The sequence below is a fragment of the Simochromis diagramma genome, unplaced genomic scaffold (assembly GCF_900408965.1).
Source record: "Simochromis diagramma unplaced genomic scaffold, fSimDia1.1 OVJJ01000685.1, whole genome shotgun sequence".
NCBI classification, from domain to species: Eukaryota; Metazoa; Chordata; class Actinopteri; order Cichliformes; family Cichlidae; genus Simochromis; species Simochromis diagramma.
Window position 1 is genome coordinate 14750226 of NW_024387477.1, and position 19950 is coordinate 14770175.

The window sequence follows — 19950 nt, forward strand, 5'->3', positions numbered from 1 at the left end:
CATTAAACAGACAAAGAGTGAATGGGAGAGAAAGAAGATAGCAACAGGTGTGTGTGTTCATGAAAGCTTACATTAAATAGAGTATTATCGTTATTAAAAAACAAAACATGAAAGACTCTGGCTGCTTCATTTTCCATTAAATATAACGTTAGAGCTTTTAGCAAAGCTGTGTTGTGATGTTTCTTCTAAAGACCACAAGGTGGCGCAATCACTGCTCTTCAATTTATTTATTTATTTATTTTTTTGTCGTCAATAAAAATAAAATCTTAAAAATCCATGTCTGATGTCTGGCAGGACTTAAATTGTATAAATAAGCTAACAATTACAAAACGTGCTGAAAACCTTCAAAATAAAAGGTTTCCAGCACGTTTTGTAATAGTTAGCTTATTTACACATTTAGCCCGCAAAAAGCACCCGCATAATGATCTTAACATAGTAACATTTAAATGTACCAGAATCGTTGTTGTATTAATATATATTAGAGCAAATATCATATGCGAGTCTTTGTTTTTACTGGGATCATGTGATAGATACGGTAGAAGAGACTGCCATGAGTGGAAAGCTCTGAGGTCATGACCCCGTGACGTAACTCGGTCTAACAGCCGAAATTACGCAACAGCCCGGCTGACAGAAGTTTCTCATCGCCCAGAGTAAAGGGTAGTAAAGGGTATCTTCAGTGATCCGTAGACCTGCATAGCGTAGTACGGGAATGTAACTATGTACTTTTACATAAGCACAGCATTGTACTCATTTTGTGTAAATATTACTTTTTTTTTTAACGACACATTTTTTCATAATAACAGTAAAACACTAGTAATGAGACATTAAAGCCTCAGTTTTAGTAGTAAAACAGAGAGATAACACTCACGGGGTGAGTTTATGTTTATATTTGGTCATGTTATGCTTCAGGTAATGTTTTTTTTTTTTTATGTGGCTTTACATGTCATTAGTGTTTTTTCCCCTGTGGCAGTGCAACCTTTACTTAAGAAGCTATCGCCTACTCTCCATCATAAAAACTGCAAATGTCCGGGAGCAGCGTGTGTTTTTGTTTGTAATAAAGGTACTAAAAATAATGAGAAGCTGCTGCTTTCGGCTGCTCCCTTACTCATGAGGGGTTGCCACAGTGGGCAGCTCTGCGTGTTTGATTTGGCAGAGATTTTACTGTGGATGTCCTTTGTGTTTACTCCCAGGACTAAATCTTTCTTAGGCAAATGTGTAAACCGCTACTCAAGTGGTTACTGGAGCCACTATGAAATAATATTGAGAAATAGTAATACAGTCCACCAGCAAAATTCATCTATTTTTATGACAGGAATTGAGTAAAGGACTCGTGTTACTTCAAGGAGCTGTGGCATATCTTAAGCCACGCAGACAGTGAGTAAAAGGTTGTGATCCCTGTTAAAGCTGTAATGGGACAGCTGTAACGTGAGGCCTACTGAATGAAGGATTAACTATGGGCTACCTGCTGAGAAGGGCCTTTCAGACCGGACTGGAGAAAACGGCATTAAAACTAATTTCTGCGGGTAAGAGGTCGGGTCCAAGTCGTTGTGAATCACTGAAAGCAAGATTAGTCCAGCTGAGTAAATCATGTAATCTGTTAGCCTCTTTTTAGCAGCACTGTGTCCTCCACTCAGGATCAATTTGGGTTAAGCGTCCAAGTCGTAGTCATTGTGTCTCGTCAAGTTTAATTTGATTAATTCTGCTTGTCATCTTGGAAGTAAGTGATTAAGTTTGAGGACATATCACTGGATCAAAGAGTGGAAAACACTAAAGGCACATTGCCAGTGACAGAATTAAACTTCTGATGAACTTTAAGAGCTGCACAGTGAGTCAAAGACCTTAATATTCTCATTCACCCATGGTAAGAGTAATTAAAGCAGTGACTTAAGACTCATGGAGGATTTCTGGGGCGCTAACAGTCCACAGCGGCTAGAGATTTTGAATACGCTGCACTGATCCAGAACCTGGGTTACAAAGATTTTTTTTTCCCCTCAGTTTCTTTTACTAGTAACATTTGTCAAATTTCCTCTAAAATGAAACTTAAAAAAAAAAAAAATGCATAAATGCAGAGATGATGTTCAGAGGGGGCAGCAGTTCTATCATGTCTGAATAAAGAGAGCAGATTAAAGTGTCCCCATGGTCTCATGCCCAGCATGTGTCAGGATGCCACTGTTAGATCAAACTGTTTAAATATACACTTCTCTTGACTTTCAAACATTAAGCTAGGTTTGAATTTAATTAAACAGACAGAACTGAACCAAAGTTGAGTTAAACCAAGGAGCACAAAGTCTGCAGCTGACTTTTATAGAACGGCCTGCCCACCCTCGATTAGCTGGACCAGTAAGAACACTATGTCCTGTCCTACACAAGCGACAATCATGTGCCTCTTTACGCATGCCAGGATCATGTATCAGCAGGAATTTATGACACCCCCTTTAAATACACGTGGACACAAGCAGTGCACCCCACTAGAAACCCTCTACATTGTCCTTTATGTGTTTTAATAACCAGCCAGAATGCAGAAATCTCCTCCAGTACACTTTCATTTCATCCCGAGATCCCTTCAGCGTGACAGTAAATAACTTGTGTGTCAAACTGGTAACTGGACAAATGGCTCAAGGTCGTAGTCGTCAGTCACACCAGTTGGGAGTCAGAAGAGGCTTGGCAGGAGATAAAAGTATATTTAGAAGGTTGGAATAATCCACCTTACAACAGGTAATCCTAGAGGAAGTCACCTGTGCAAATGTTCTTCGAAACTATTTTATAATTCTGTAAATGCACAGGAGACTGCTAAAGCTAATGACTTTCTGTGAATCATTTCGCTGCGAGCACGTCTCGGTTAAAATATCGTCTGCGGGTCAACGTTCGCAGCTGATTTTGGCGCCCCCCCAACTGCAACCTGCAAGTCTAAGATTACATTTCTCACAAGAGGCAGCCAAATATCTTCCTCAGGAGGCGTGACTGAGGAGACGCGCAGCCGGGGGATCTCAGTCACACTCTGTCGCGTACACTTTATACATGGCATTACACCTCAAAACCAGGCCGGAGATTCACTCTGTAGGTTGCCTTTATTTCTCGCTTACTGGCAAGGTTCCTGTGTTCAGGGAATGACATTCTGGTAAGGGGCAAAAACAAAAAAGAAAATGAATGGGCCAAGAGAAGAGTGCATAACATATTCCCCCAGTACAACTAGTAGAAAATACTAGTTGGTCCCTATAAATATAGCTCGGCATTTAAGTCCTTCCAAATGTACAAGATATGTTACAGTTAAACTTCACAACATGAACAGTGAACATACAAAAACATCTTAGATGACTTTCTTAAGCTCATCATACAAGACGAGCACAAAGGCGCCACCCATGCCTCTCAGCACGTTAGACCAGGCTCCCTTGAAGAAGGCCTTGCTGCCCTCATCGCGTGCAATCTTCTTCCAGCAATCAATGGTGCCCGTGTACATGATGTCAGCTGAAGGGGAAGAGACAGAATCACACAGATGTTACAACCTCATTTAAATAGAACAGTGGGGGAAAAAAGAAGAGGAAGTTATACTTTGATTTTGTTGGGGTTTTATTACCTCCTTTGCGTCCAGACTGCATCATCATACGACGACGGACAGTATCGAAGGGGTAGGACGCAAGACCAGCTACGGCAGTCACACTCTGAGCAATCATCCAGCTCACTATAATGTGCGTATTCTTAGGGTCAGGAAGCATGCCTGTAAGAGAAACATTAGCCGGTGAGATTAAAAGGCTAAAAACTGCTATGTAAAAAGACATAAAGCTTTGTAATGTCTCTCAGCAAACACTCACCCTTTGCTGTGTCATAGATGCCAAAGTAAGCAGCTCTATAGATGATAATGCCCTGTACTGAAACGTTGAAGCCCTGGTACAGACCCCTAAGGCCATCGGACCTGAAGATCTTCACCAAGCAGTCTCCCAGACCTTTGAACTCACGCTCGTGGCCCCCTTTGCCGACATCAGCGGCGAGACGTGTTCTGGCGAAGTCGAGGGGGTAGACGAAACAGAGGGAGGTAGCTCCGGCGGCACCGCCAGATGCCAGGTTACCCGCAAAGTATCTCCAGAACTGTTTCCTCTTGTCCACGCCGTCGAGGAAAATCTTCTTGTACTTGTCCTTGAAAGCAAAGTTTAGGGCCTGAGTGGGGAAGTATCGGATGACATTGGCCAGATTTCCTCTCCAGAAAGAGAGGAAGCCCTGCTCTTTGGGGATACGGACGACACAGTCGATGATGCCCTTGTACTGCTTGTCGACCGCAATCTGTTTGCTGGCATGTTGCACCTGTAAACAAAGCAGAGACACCGCAGTGCATTAGAGGCAGCAACAAGTGAAGCTCGTCATATCCCGTTTCCTCTTCAAGCTTTCACCTGGTCACCTTCGGAGTTGTCTAAGATGGGAGATTCCCGTTATTCTACTGAGTCGCACACATTTGCTTTCATGTGCAGGTGGACAGCCCTTTCATTCAACAGTTCACAGGCCCCGCCCCCTGCCACTGCTGAGGCCGGGCCCAATGCAGCAGTGAAGCGCCATGGCGCAAACCTTGCTGTGACCTTGGCTGTTTGATGTCAAGACAAACTAATGACCTGTCTTGACACGAGAATAACTTTAAACACCACAGTGGCAACAGACGGTCACATTCTCCTGTCACAATGCCGCTTTTCATGCGAGCATTCAGGCCGGTCTATTACATAACAAGTGTGGTGCGCCTCGATTATGCTCGCTCCTCATCTGTGCCTGCACCAATCTCTGACAGAGCCGCTTCGATTTACTATTTTTAGCCCAGTTTCTACTCCTGACGATGCAGCAGATTTCCATTACTATTAGATTTTAAACCATTTGCCACATGCACAAGCATCTTAATAATTTCCCCTCCAAACATAAGAAATAAGAAGAAAAGCTGCAAATGAGCAACAGCAGTATTCAACACACGTATGTGACTGATATCAATAATTACAGTGTCATTAGGTTTTCAGGTGTTTGCACAGGGATATAAGCAGCTCACACTCACCTGGAGCAGAAGCTTCACTCTCTCGATGGGAGCTACAGCTGTTTTAGAGATGGCAGCGGCGATACCACCAGCCAAGAAGTCCTTGGCAAAGGAAATAGCTTGTTCACTCATCTTCAGTTGCTATCAGCCGCCGTCCAGCTACTCTGTTGGTGGGGTTGAAATGGCCGAATCCTATCTAGAAGTGAGGGGATTTAAGGAGGCTGTGCGCGAGAAAAAACGTGAACTTCGATTCTTTTCTGCGATTGGCCGGCTCTGGGAGTAGTGGGCGGGGCCAGGCGATGACCTTCGATTCAGATTTGGAGCTTTCCCTTGTCACTCAGATAAACCGAGGCACGAGATCAGTCCCGCATGAGGGAAAGTTTATGAATTACTTTTGCGACTTTTTAAAACTTGCAAAGTCGCATCTGAACAGAAGTGAGAGGCGCCGTCACGGCGTTATATTATTATCATTCTTATTCATATTAACCTGAAGGTCGTGTCAAATGTCATTCTGGGGCAGATGAGGCCTCACAGTTATGGTAAAGGTCATCCCAGCTGTTAACGTCCTTTGGCTGCCACTGAGTTGCCCACGTGAGCTGACGTGATACAGTCACCTGACTGATTTCACTCTCAACCTGAGCACACAGACCTTTAAACCAAATAACAAATTGGCCTAAAGCAAATTACCACGACAAGCAAGAGAGGAGGTTGAAGAGTTGACCGAAAATGCAGAAACAAACCAGTTTCTGCATTTTTTTATTCAGCTATAAAAAAAATTCTTGTTAATATCTTTTCATATAATAATGCGTCACATATTACAGAATCTGAAAAGTAGCTTGTTGGAGTAAACAAAACAGTAGAGGTCAATGTCAAGTTTAAACTAGCAGAAAATGGAAATACTCTTGTAAAGTACAAGCACCTTAAATAAGGTGCATGTCCGTAGTAACTTTAAACAATTGAAAACGGGTTAGACTGCTGACAGACAACTTAAGGGCAAAGTCACCGTAGAGGAATGTGGGTTTCAGCAAACAGGAGGTTAAATCAATGTTTTTACCTTCAGAATGAAAAACAAATCATTTAAACCTCACAAACACTTTTCTTTCTTGCCATGTTAGTGGAATACATCATCAATAATGACATACTTTAACTTAAAACTCATTAAAAATTTTGCCTTCATTCATACATTAAAGTTATAACCTGTCACATTGCGCTCATGATGGTCAGAGTTCACAAAATCCATGAGCATTTTTTTAAAAACTATTTTATGTGAGCAGACTATGGCACTGATTCTAATGCAGCAAAGAGCTCCCAAAATAAATATTTATCCTAAAAGGCACATGTCAGGTAAAAAGCCATCGTAAATCATGGATGGGTAAACAACTTTTTAAAATACTTTTAAATAAAATGTAAAAGTCTGAGAGAGGTAGGCTCCTGGATGCCCTTGGATTTGCTGTTGTGTCATTTTTCAGTCTCTCGCTCCCTCTCTCTCGTTTATTTTAATAAACCAGGCATCTTTCACGTAAAGCATCACCATCGATTTCTCAAAGACGAATCCCCTGAGCCAAAGTTCCTGTTTTTCAAGTGGCGCTTGACCTCCTCCAGCTCGTTCGGCCCGAGGCTCTGGTCGACCCCCGGTGTGAGCTTGTAGCTCAGGGGGGAGATAATGTAACCGTTGCGGTAAAGGCAGACCTGCTTGCACATCTCAAAGCAGGTGAAAAGAAGGCCAAAGTAGGGAACAATCTGTAGGGGAGTGACAAAAGACAACTGCATTTTAAAGTCACGCCAACACTTTATTATTTTGATCACAGATCGACAGAGAACTTGTACTCGGTATGCACTTTATTTTCATTAAAACGGTCACAAGTAAAAACAGTTTTGGGCTATGAAGGGATCTGTAGCTTTAAGAGCGGAGCATGCTGTTCCACCTTGGTAGTGAAATTCCTGCTGTGAACTACGCACACTAAACATTACTTTCCATGCCCCGCCCCTTGTTCCTGCGTAAAACACGTAAATGCTCTTATTTATATAACAGAAGATCAAACAGACCCGTACTTTGGCCATATAACAAGAAATTGCTACCAATGTATAAGTGAATCATACCTTTATTGTGTTGGCAGTAAGGCCGTTCCACAGTGAAAGGACGCCGTTGTGTTTAATCACCTGTATGAAACAGTCGATCATTCCAGTGAAATGGACGTCGACTCCTCCAAAATGGGGAAGACGGGCGCTTTGTGCCTGTTAAAAAGAATGAAAGCCAAAATAGGAAATGGTGAATCAGAGTTTGAAGGTGCTTATTAACTCAGAACCGGGAAGGTCAGAGGACATAATATTGTGACACTATGTGTTTGATTTTATTCAGCTGTCATTTATCAGTAAATGCAAAAGGACAGTCACAGGACCAATCAGGTAAATATAAAATATCTTCATATTGTTGGAGGGGCCACCAAAGTAGTGCCAAAGATTCAGAGAGCAACTATCAGAAGTAGATTATTGTGTTTCATGGATAAAGCACGAGACCAATAGGACTATTCAAACAGCTTCATCTGTAGAGGACACTTAAAGCTAGCCAAGCTAGCCAGCAAGTTAAACTATACACGTCTTAAATCATTACCCCAAGCCTCAGCAAACATCATCCGCTGTTTTCCCCCCATTCTCTGTGCTCTGTCCCGAATTAATGTTTAACTCTGAGCTTTTTAATGACAGACACTACAGCTGAATAGCTAAATGAAGCCTTTACGCAGGACTGTTCTTTAAAGTAAGTGACGTCGGTGCGATGCTTCAGCAGACTGGAAACACACGCCGGCTGTCTGATAGTTGCTGGCTATCTTTAGAGAACATATCTATAGCTTCTGCAGAGCTGGGACACATTCACATTCCCAGCTGCTGTTGAACCTTGTTCTGCTGAACCCATCTAATAATAGGCAGATAAAACCGGATGTAGAATCCTGTCCTTTGCCACACCATTGTTCCCAATGAGTCCTTTGCAGCGTATAGACACCCTTATTTAAAAGCAACATGGTGCAGACCAACGACTCCTGTGATTATAACATTTTAAAACACATGCAGTAAATATCTCTTCTCTTTATATTTAGGTAAATCACCACTGAAGTAATTCTGATGTTAACTTTCCATACTCAAAATCATTGAGTGGCTGAGTAAGGTCAGCCCGTACTTAGGCAAACATCTACTGCCCTCTTATGGACTAGATATGGTACTACAGCTAGCATGTAGGAGCATCTACACTGTAAATGTGTTGTGTTTACAATCATTTCCCAATTACTCAGTCAGCAGCTGAGAGATCTGTAGAAGAAATATGAACTTAATTAAAAAGACCAACACAGTATTTCCAGCATCGGCATGCAGCTGTAACACTTCCATTTAACACCTTTAAAAAAATATCTATGGTGTATCTATCTTTATGTTTCTATTTTAATTACTTCCAGCTTGAAAAAACAAAAAATAGTCCTGTTTCAGTTCTCCAAACATACCCCACAAGCAGAAAAGGTGTTCTGTAAACTTACTTGCATTTTCCGCTTTACAGTTTCAAAAGGGTACGAGAGGGTTTGAGCCACTCCTGCTGCCAAACAGCCGTTTATTAAGTTCTGCAGGGGAGTGAAGCGAACAGGAGGCTCCTGCCACAGCTTGTCCAAGTTCATGTAAACTGCATAACATCCGACAGAAAAGGGAACTGCACCTGTAAGGACATGAAACTAAAGGTAAAGGTGGAGTTTCGTGACATGAGATTCATATGCAAAATCTTACACGATCCACTAAAAACGAATTAGTTTGTAGCAACGTGTATACGAACCCAAGACAGTGAGGGAAAATCCCCTGTAGAGGGCGAGCAGCCCCTCGTTCTTGTAGATCTTTGACAAGGAGTGAGCCACGCCGATGTATGTGGGCTGCCTGCAGTTTTGAATGATCAGCCTGGTTTCTGCCACCTCCAGCGGGTACGTGGCCAGAGCAGCAACAACACCGGCCAGTCCACCAGCAAATATGGCTCTCCACTGAGAGATGAAGCCCAGTTCATCCATGTGAAGGTGGACTATCCTGCACACAGAGGAAAGAAATAAATCTATGAGAAATAAAACTCAGATGTCCCTGTAAGACAGTTTGTCTTGTAGACAGTCCAACACAATACATACACATGGATATATAGATACACATGTATAAATAGATAGCTATATATAAAAAGACAAGATCCAAGTGGTTGTTCACAACATCGAAGGCCACCCTGTTTGTTTACGCATCGTGTTAGTATTTAAAATACACATACAAATGACATTAAGTGTATTCAGAGCAGTCAGACAAGCTCTGCTGCTTTGAAATATTTTTTTCAGACATCTACTGCACCTATTTTTATTTCAGAGCACTTCTTGGAAGCCTCCAACACAGAAACACGTGAATAACTGAATCCACGTGTGTGTATTTGAGTGTCACAGACATATAGGAAAAGGCCTTCTTTTCCTGGAACTGTGTGTACAGCATAGGACACCAGGTTGGCCACTCAGGGCGTATTATTTATGTGCGCACACGCGTATAAGAAACGAAACGAAACAAAAACACCTCATCGGGAAACATAATGACTAATACAGATAGTACGCAGTAGATTTGCTATTCTTTGCGGGATTACTGTTGTCTTGCCGGCTGCTTACTACCTGTGTTTTGTCCTGAAGTTACCCAGCAGTGAATCGGTATACATTCCCTCATTTTTGCCTCATAGGCATTATTTCCTCTCACTGGGATTTTTTTTAAAACCACAGGACTCGCAGACCCAAACCAAAGTTCATCCAACTGCTTATATTTCTACGTATCAGAGCTGCAACATATAACAAACCCTAACAAAGCGGGGCTGGGAAATTTGGGACATCTTCAAAGAACGAAACCCCAAATCTCAAATATTGTGGATGTGGTTTTATTAATAATTTGAGCAATTTGTCAAGCAAAAACAACTATTTCAACAGTTTAACCTAATAAATTTGAAGGATTCTTGAGTCTACTGGAAAAAAAAAATGGGACGGCTTAAAGGTTTGACTGAATTTGAAGTGACGCCAATGTCTTCAATTGCCATCTATAAGTCAAAATTGGACATTTCGATCTACTCAGTAATAAACGCAATTTCGATAGTAAGTCGAAATTATGAGAAAATAAACGTTAGTTCTACCATTTTCTACCAGTTTCGGGAATATATAACATTTTGCGCCTCCGGAATACGATGGTTAATAACGGCACACTACCTGCGAGACAAAACCCGGGGAAGAGACAACCCTCGACTTTAAAACTCGGCTGAGAAAATCCAGCCTTCTGATTGGCTTAAAATGGAGCGTGCGACTCACATAGAGAAACAGGAAGTGCATCTTTAACTTCAGGGATAAAAGAAAACAGACCATTTACGTCAACTATTTTTTATTCTTTTAGGTCCTGATACATAAAGAATTAACTTGAATATTATTTTTTCTGTAATTTCAGCGTGTTTCATTCCGTTTTACACCTCAAAACACAAACGCAAAGTCGACGTCACGTGACCCAAGTCGAATAACAAACTATTTAGGATAAATTTGGGTCGAACGATCACATAAAATGCTTTGCAGTCCACACAGCGTGAGACAAACCATAAGTATAAGTAACTTTACTCACTTTCTGTATGTTGCGAGGTGAACTGCGTTGTAGGGAAACAACCGGAGGCAAGAGGCGAGATTTCCTTTCCAAAATCCCCTAAGCCCCTCATTCTGGTAGATGATGAGAAAACTTTGCCAGAAACCCCCCTTGGAGTGAAAGGTGCCCACCTGACTTTTAATTTTGACCACCTCTAAAGGTGACGTGACAGTTTTGCTAAAAAACCCGGCGAAACCGACGCACACGAAGCTCTGAGACCTCGTCAGCCTGTCGTCCTTTTTCACTGTGGCCATTGCTGCCTGGCCTTAATGCTCCAAACCGCCTGGCTCCCCCGATGGTTGCGGTTTTCTAGGATTTGCTTATACAGGTTAAACATCTAAATATAGATGGCGAGGAGGTGTCCGTTGCCCATCCCGACCGGCGGTGTAATGTGACAGTCACGTCACTTTGGTCGTTGCCGTGGGTGAGCATTGAACAGCAGAGGGCGCGCTTTGACCTCGGATCAATTATTACGTACAGACGATGCAATGCCGCAAATTAAAGTCCCTACAAATGTGAGTCATGCCTGCTGATTATCAGAGTAGAAGCATAAAAGTTCTTCAAAATCATTATTTCTTACAAGCACCTTTGTTCTTCAACACATCTTGAACTTTCTTTGTCTTCTTGAAGGACATTCAAAGTTCTTCTTTGGATGTTTGCTGCCTTTTGTTCTGTTCTCTGTCAAGATGATCCCACTCTGCTCTAATAATGTTGAGGTCCACATTCTGGTGAGGCCAATTCATGACTGATAATGTCCCCTTCTGTTTTTCTACCCAGGTATGCTTTTACTGAGTTGGCTGTGTGTTTGGGATCATATTCATGCTGAAAAATTAAGCGGTTTCCAATCAGATGCTTTCTAGATGATATTGCATGGTGACTCAAACTCCGATGGTGCTTTTCTGTGTTCATATTTACATCAGTTTTGACAAAATGCCCAACACCACCAACTTAAATGGAGCCCCAAACCATAACAGAGTGTCCACTGTGTTTAGGAGATGGCTGTAAACACTCACTGTTGGACCTCTCTCCTAACCTTCTCCATACATGCTGACAATGATGAACAAAAACTTTCAAATTTGCACTTGTCACGCCATAAGACCTGTTGTCATTGATTTTCAGTCCAGTTCTTGGATACTTTGGCTTACATCAGCCTTTACTCCCAGTTTCCCTTCCTTAAGAATGGTTTTCTGAGAGCCGCCCTTCCACCGAGACCACTTCTGATGAAGCGTCAGATGACTAATTGATCAACTGAAAAGCCAGATGCATCTTTCCTAAGGAAATAATTTAAAAAGCATCCAATATCCGAAGAAAAACATTAAAAGACCTTCAGGAAGTCTGGAGAACTACTGCACAAGAAAACTTTAAAAATTGAAAGAAAGTCTGACTACTTGGAAGCAGCATATAAATTATTGAGGGGTGGCTCAAGACCCTTGCACAGTATTGTTCTGTAAATTAGTGTAATTACTGCTGTATTAGTGTATACACATATTAATCAAGACTTTTTTGTAGACTTTTTATCGCATCATCTGAAAAACATAAAAAAAACCCCAAACAAATCTGACTTAAAAAGTTAAACATTAGAAAATAAAATCTTATGTTTAACAAAAAATTAAAAACTCAACCTGTGCTTAATGAAAAAAATTATAACACTGGGTCAGTCAGCAGTAATGCTATTACGCAACCTTAGCCATGTAGGCTTTTATTTTAAGGCTTTCGTGCTTTGAATCCGAATAATTTATTAATCATGGGGGAGAAATTGCCTTGTTATAATGTTCTCACTTTAAATTTAAACATGAAAGGTAGAAAAATAAGAACTGTTGCGTGTTAAAATAAATACTCCAAAGTTGAACAAACCTAAACAATCACATACATGATAATGAGAAGTGGAAATAATCCAGGGGTAGGTCTGTATTCCCAATAACAATCATAGGGAGGAGTTGTAAAGATTGATGGAATGATTTCCTGTGATCTTCTGAGGTGGAACGATTCTTTTGATAAACCTGCTCCTGTAATTATCCAGCATGTCATGCTTTGTGTGCAGGATTTTCCAATATTGTCTGTAGCTTGGACAGCTTCCTCCGCTTCAGGCTCCACACCCACAGCCTTTCATAGTCGCTTTTTTACAAAACATTAAAGTCACATGGCTCTGAAAAGTCACATGGCTACTACATGGCAGTCCTGCTCATAGACCACACAATAAAACACGTTGTAAAGCACAAACACTTGTCAGCAGCAGAACGCCAACCCTTGTCTTTTCTGTCAGTTTTTTGAGTTTCCTACTCAGCTTAAGGTTGATTTTGAGTTTTAAAAGGGAATGCTTGATTTGAGAGACAACGGACAGTTAAAGACTTCCAATTTTCTTATTCATTTAATTTCAGGATCCTCTTTTGAGTTGTACTCTTCTCCAAACACGTGTTGACAAGAATTGCGCAACACATGGTTTGTTTAAAGTGAGCATACACTTAATCTCAACCCTTTTTTTTGGATCTGTTAACACGTGTCAATCAAGTAAATCCTTGATGTGTTTTCTTTATTATAACAACAATGTAAATCTGGTCTGATTTACTGTATAAATCAGCAGGGATTTAATGCTGCTGTCTTGTTTCAGCTCCATGTTTGTTTTCTTCTTGTCTCTGCCTGCCAGGAGCACCTCCCTCCCTCCCTCCCCTGCCTGACATCCTCAGATGCATGCGAGGAGCCCACCTTCTGTCTGTGCCTGGGCCACTTGGCTCCTTTACAAAGGCTTTCTGGAATAACAGAGCCAACCGGAGGAAACGACAGCCTGATCACAAGAGGCTCACCTCTAGCTGCCTGCTGGGGTGGAAAAGGGTGTGTGTGTGCGTGTGTGTGAACGGGAAAGCAGCTTTCACTGCTGCACGAAACAATCAGGGTGCAGTTGCAGCAATGATTATGAGCAGGATCTAACTAAACCTGCGAGTTCGTATTTGCTATTCATGCAACTGCTCCGCTTTTATTTATTAAAGAGAAGCTGGAGTGACTGTTATTCACATCTGTGCTTCAACTATAGAATATTAAAGTAGCTGAAAGAGGCCACTTTGAAAACGCTTTGATCACGCTGTTATACATGTTTGTCTTGAAATACACAAGATAATGAGGTCTCTTTCTGTAAAGATAAGCAGTGTGATGATGGCTCTTGCTGTATCTTATCAATTAATGCTTCAGCAGTCAAACAGAGCGCCTCAAAGAATCTGTTGCCAGTATGTCTCCTTTGCTGTCCTTTCCCACACTGCCTCTGCCCAACAGTATTTGTGTAGAATGCAGATAGAGCACTACCTTCTTCCTGTATGTATATCACTGTCGTGAATATGTGCTTCCTCCATGAAGAAAAGTATTGCGGGCGCTGCCTGCGTCCCTTTGTGTTTGGGGGACTGGTATCTTGCAGTAGGTGCAGGCTGGCTGAGGCATTGTCATTCTCTGGATGTCATGCGCAAGTCGACCCTTGATCTCCCACTTTGAAGTGCATTGCAGACCCGCGAGAGCAGTGGTTGTGAGCTCACAGCAATCAACAGAGGGCGCTCCATACCAGAGAGCCTGCAGACCAGAGCCCGGTGGCTCTCCTCCTCACAGATTGGTGCCAGGCTCACAGAGCTCTGCAGTAAAATTCTCACCTCATTATCTCAGACAGTCACATCACAGGCTTGTGTGGGCAGGGGAAGGGAAGAAAGGCTCGGGGGTGGGCAAGAGGAACAGGCTTGGGTGGCTGACACTAGAGTCTCTCTCTCTGTGAGTGTGTCTTTCTTTAAAGGGGGGGTGGGGGTGTTGCACTGGTGATGAGGCTTGAGTACAATTTACTGTGGCACTGCTTTAACACCTCTAACAACAGGGATCAGGCCAAACTGCTCCTGGCTCACTTAACAGGAATGGGAGACGTGTTATTCATGGGAGCTTAAATTTGAATTAATGGTTTCTGTGATTGTGTAAACTGTGAAAGGTTGTTAGGGGTTGTTAGGAATAGTGAATGCAATTTTGCACCTCATTATTGGGATCAGTATTTATCGCAACGCACGTTAAAACTGCCATTATGTCAGCTCTGCAGAGCAGTAAATGTGTTTATATACACTATAAAGTGTAAAATTAGTGATAAATCTGTGGCCTTAAAGGGGTTAATTTGTGTAATTGTGTTAGTGACCTTTGACATTTCTCGTTACTTTAAAAAGACAAACCTTATATTACACTTGTTTCTTCTGTAACACATGTTTTTCCCTGTAAAAACCTACGAATGAACTATTTAGTCAGGATGCAGATGACCAGGAGGTCCATTGTTTGTGAGGATGCGGTGGAGAACTTCTGGCAGCTGCTGCCCCCCTTATCTTTGCCATGTACAGTCAATAAATCAATATCAAATCTAAGGAACAGGAAGCCAGATGGCCTTCCCACAACCTCTCCAGGACAGCCATCTCTCAGGTCCTCCTCAGCTACTGTACCACTGGTGCATGCAGCGGTCCTTTGAAGACATGCACATTCAACAAGCAGCTCAATGAATGACTAAAGGGAACAAATAAGCTGTTACGACTCTGCTCAAATCAGTGTTTGTGTTTCTATCCACATCAAAGGCCTCAGTCTGTTTGATATTCAGCCCCCACACCTTGATCCGAGCCACGTACAGGTAGAAGGGAGGAGCAGTCCATTGAGAAGAGAGAGGGTCATGTGGTTGCCTCTTTCAGCCCCAGCTTGAGGGTAGTTGACCCAGACGAAGGGTCTGGTCATGTTTCTTATTCCCCAGGGTGCTACTGCTTCTTACACCCTATCACTAGGCATGTTATTTATTGAGACACCTATTGATTACATGCTTTAAAGAATATCCACTTTTTTTTTTAGCAGTGATTACAACGTAGAATGCATTTTCAGATTTTGACATTCAAAGTCTTGTAATATTAACTGAAAAAAAGCCGTGGTTCAGTTGGTTCACTTGATGCTGGCTAGGTGAAGTGAGTTCAGTGTGGCCAGTTACCTAAATACATCCCGCCAGACCCATCTTAATTTCTGTTAAGGCCAGGGGTCGGGTTAAACAGTAGTTTGATTGAATGGCTGTTCACAGGCCGGTGTGAAATGCCATCTCTTTTGCAATGTGGGAGTAGAAAAAGGGGGTTTCTGTGGCCTTTGTGTGGCCCACAGTCTTAGAGCACGGACCCATTGTTAGAGCCTGACCAGCCAGCCCCTCAGACTCTCCTTTAACCTGCTTTGTCTCAAGCAGTGTGACCATTTCCTTCATTCGGGTCAGGGCAGGGTCGTGACTTTGGACACCAGTCTCCTCTGTCTGTCTGCCCTAGCCGGTATACTCATAAATGCATGTGCCACTGAGACAGATGTGCTGTTGTCACATGTCAGATGTAGCTGAACTAAGAAGATAAGTATGACTAGGTCAGGTGTACTCCTAAATCACATTAATATAAACTTGACATTAAAATAATACCTAAAGTTTAAGCTGCATTGCACAAGTCAGAATACATTTAAGAAAATATGTCACTTTTGTGAGTGTGTAAACAACAGTACCTCATGCACACAGCTAAGATTAGTGCTTTACTGCCTTGAAGTTGTGCAACTGCTTAAAAGAGTGCTCAGTTCCCTCCTCCCTGCGTCCTGAGCCTGGACCTGCCTTATCATGGCCTGGCCATCACGGTGATAAGAGGAGGAAAGACCAAGGGGCCATAACGAACAGTGTGCGTGATCCAGGTCAACAGTGTGAGGAGACTAGACTCAAGAGGGAGGGAAGAGGGACAAGAATATTATCTGATAAGAATCACAGAAGTCTTTTGATGTCAAAGGGGCTGATCCAAGGCTACAGGGTGTCATGCTGAGAGGACGAGCAGAATGACACAGCAGGTACAAACAAGCAGGCCCTTGAAGATCATCCTGGTCTTAAGCACACATACACAGGAGAACCCTAGACTCGCGCACAAACACTTTTCTTTGGCTTATATCTTTTTATAAATAACATGTAATTTTATAAGAAAATAACAGCAAGAAATTCAAGATTCATTCAATTCAAGATTCAAGGACTTGTCAATACAACAATATACACAGTAGTATACTGAAAATGGCGTTTTGACCCCAAGCCCCCCTATGGTGCATTTATAAGAATATTAAAAAAAATAGGCGAACAGTTAACAGTGTAAAAAAAAAAAAGAAAAATTAACTATGACTCAGCAAATCTTTAGCAGTGTTGTCCAAAATGAACCACAGCTGACTGTGAGATTACTGAAGCTTGAATGCAGTGAGTGTAGTCTGGTTTGGGTCATAAGTCACTGATTAAAATCTATCATGTGCAAGCCAGACAGGACCTGAGGCTACAGTGCAAGCTGCTGCCTGAACCAAATGCCTCGTTGTCTTGCCCAGGGCGAGCTGCAGAAGGTTTATTTTATTTTTATTTTCTTTCTTTTGCCTGGAGTGGCCAGAGGAGGAGTAGGCAAGCTGCTGCAGTGTTACAGTGTCCTTGGTTTCCCCTTAGCAACAGCTAAAAACAAAAGACCACACACACAAACGCCCCTTCGCTCATTTGCAAAGTAAGGCCCAATGAGAAGCGTTACACTACAAAGACGAAGGAAACTAGTAGTTTTCTTCATTCTCATCAAGTTGCTTTAAATGATGTTGTCTTACATGCATTGTTATGTCATTGATGCCTCTGAGCCCTTGGTCCCCAGTGGACCGAAAAATCATTAAAAAAAACACATCACAGTGACCTTTTACCTCATTACAGCGCTTTTTTAAAATGGATTTTATGTAATCTTACATGCGCCATTGTGTAAGACCTGAAAAGAACACTAGTCTAATACACTTTTTACTGCAGCTGAAGTCGTGTTTGGTCACAACTACAGCACCCAGCTGTTTAGGAGAAGTGTCATTTTGAAAGCAAAGAAAACAAACTGAATATTTGTGAGCTGTGCTTGAAGGCATGCCCCGTATGTCTTTTTTTTTTTTTACTGTGATCTATCAGGAGAGGTGTGACTCTTTATGAAAGAAACTGTACAAAATTTCTCCTCATCAAGCCAAAGAATCTGGTATCAGCAACCTGTTACATCCACACTCCAATTAAAAGAATTAAGATGTAAGGAGCCTTCATTATCAGCTCTCTCCGAAGGACATCAAAGGCTGAGGTGGAGTGAGAGTGCAGCTGCCCTGATGGTGTGAGTTTCTCCTCTCTCACTCCAGAAGAACTTGTTTGTGTTGAGGATGTTTACTGATCCCGGGGAAGACAAACAGCCTGTTTCTTGTTTGTAGGCACCACAAGTCAAACACAGAGCTGTGGGTCCTTTCTGTGTGTGCGAGAGCGAGGCTTTGGGATACGTTTTATTGTTTGGCCATTGTTTGTCTTTTATCTGTCTTTGCAACTTACTTCCAACCTTCTCATCATGGGCCAAAATTCAAAAAAAGAAAGACAAGGAAAGACATATGCCTTTTGTCGATGACAGAAACCAGATCTGTACAAAGGCTCTGCATACTGAGATGAGATTTTCTGATAGATATCCTGTTTCATGTTTAATCAATAAATATCAAAACCACAGATAAACTGTTACCAATATGTGTATATGTGTTTAGCTTTATTAGTAGGTTTATATATATTTGCATTTAGTACTTTTTTAAAAAAAATAAATTGAGTTATAGTACCAAACCTAAACACATGGTGTCACTCTTTCTCATCTATTTCACCAACACATGGAGGCCCTCATAGTTTTTGTGACCCATTTCACATGTATCACATACCAATATGGTTGCTGTAAATAATGTTTCTGGCATGATTTGTTTAAATTTGACAGGAAAAAGTTCTGTTATGAAATACAAGCACTCATAATATTTGTTTGGACTACTTTAAAGTGACTTTTAGTTAGATATTTGCTCTTTTTTCTGTTGTTGTGAAAATGTTGGGTAAGCAATCACAGCATTTTAAATTATGCAAAGATCTTTCCACAAAATCAAATGAAAGGTGCTCCATTGTGCTTTTACAACTGATTTATTTATGTTCTAATTTTAATAATAATGTCAGCAAAGAAACCCTAAAGATCATGAAAGATGTGCGGCCCGACTTCCCTGCTCTCTTATGAAATACAGACCACGTGACATCTGTATTGCCTCGTGGAGAGCTTCATTCTGTGAGCTTGTATCAGCAAATGTCACTTTGAATTGAAGCTTCCTAACACAGCTATAAATCCTGGGGTGAACAGGCTTTCACAGAGAGGTTTTATGGCACTGAGACTTCCCTTCCTTTCTGTAGGGGGTATCGTGCTTTACACTGTCCATGTGTCACAGCCCTTTTAACTGGTGCAGTGCCAAAACTGCTAGTATTTTTCTACAGTTTTGCAAAGGTGTTTGGAAAGTAATTTATTAAGGGAAATGCCAGCATTCGCTAGTTCTGAGTTACTGCGCTGTGAATTTTTTTTTTTAACTTCCTGGCATTTGTATATGTGTCAGTTAATTAGAAAAACACATAACATGCATCAGCTATCATAATCACAACGGCCACTGTGGATAATCATATGCACTATAGCCTAGTAATTATGTATAAAGTACATTTTGTCTAAAATCTTCATGCTGACTTTGATGCAAATTTGAAGTCTAGACATGCAAAAAAAAAACAAAACCCAAAGGGAAATGTTTTATTGCGCTGCTATAAAGTGATTCAAATATTCGGCCTTTTCAAATACAGAGCAGGAACCCTTTAGAGAGCTCTGCAAGTGAGCTGCAAGCTCACTAGTTTGGGATTCAAGTAGCAAGTATCACACTTCCCATTTCACCATCCAGAACATCGTAGAAATGCACATTTAGACAGTGACAGTTTGAAATATACAATTAAAGGACCGTACATGAGCAAACATTCTTAGTTACCTTACACCACATCGCACAGTTAATGCAGGCTGTGTACCATGTCTCTGCTGTATCACAGTTTAAACTCTTATCCATGGCTGCGCCTTCCTGAGCCTGGTGGAGGTCTGTTTTTGTTAAAATAGAGTTCTTCCTTCCCCCTCTGGCTGAATGCTCATTCAGTAGAGTAAGTAGACATTTACTGCTTCCATAGGAAACAAAGTAACTACTGAATTAAGTGCTTCTAGTAATGTCTTCTGGACAGATCAGACCAAAGTGGACACATTTGGTAAAAAACAAATACATCATACCAGCTGTCAAGCTCAGTGGTGGAGGATTGATGATTTAAGTTTGTTTTGCAGCCACAGGACCTTTGCACCTCTGTATATCAAAGTATTCTAAAGTCAAATGTGAGGACTTAAGCTTGGCCAAAACTGTGTCATGAAATAAGATAATAATTCCAAGCAAAGCAGCAA

The 19950-nt window shown here is 41.6% G+C and overlaps 2 protein-coding genes across 2 annotated transcripts; both read right to left on the reverse strand.

Moving 5' to 3' along the window:
- Positions 1-3049: 3049 nt before the first annotated feature.
- On the reverse strand, positions 3050-5199 carry slc25a5 (solute carrier family 25 member 5). Its single transcript, XM_040015300.1, has 4 exons — positions 5024-5199; positions 3810-4296; positions 3575-3715; positions 3050-3465 (listed from the first exon to the last, which is right to left on the reverse strand). Exons 1-4 carry the CDS (start codon positions 5132-5134, stop codon positions 3308-3310), a joined length of 897 nt encoding a protein of 298 aa, XP_039871234.1. The 5' UTR covers positions 5135-5199; the 3' UTR covers positions 3050-3307.
- Positions 5200-6150: 951 nt separating this feature from the next.
- Positions 6151-11093, reverse strand: slc25a43 (solute carrier family 25 member 43). Its single transcript, XM_040015299.1, has 5 exons — positions 10640-11093; positions 8811-9052; positions 8524-8696; positions 7103-7237; positions 6151-6742 (listed from the first exon to the last, which is right to left on the reverse strand). Exons 1-5 carry the CDS (start codon positions 10909-10911, stop codon positions 6530-6532), a joined length of 1035 nt encoding a protein of 344 aa, XP_039871233.1. The 5' UTR covers positions 10912-11093; the 3' UTR covers positions 6151-6529.
- Between the last annotated feature and the right edge of the window lie 8857 nt (positions 11094-19950).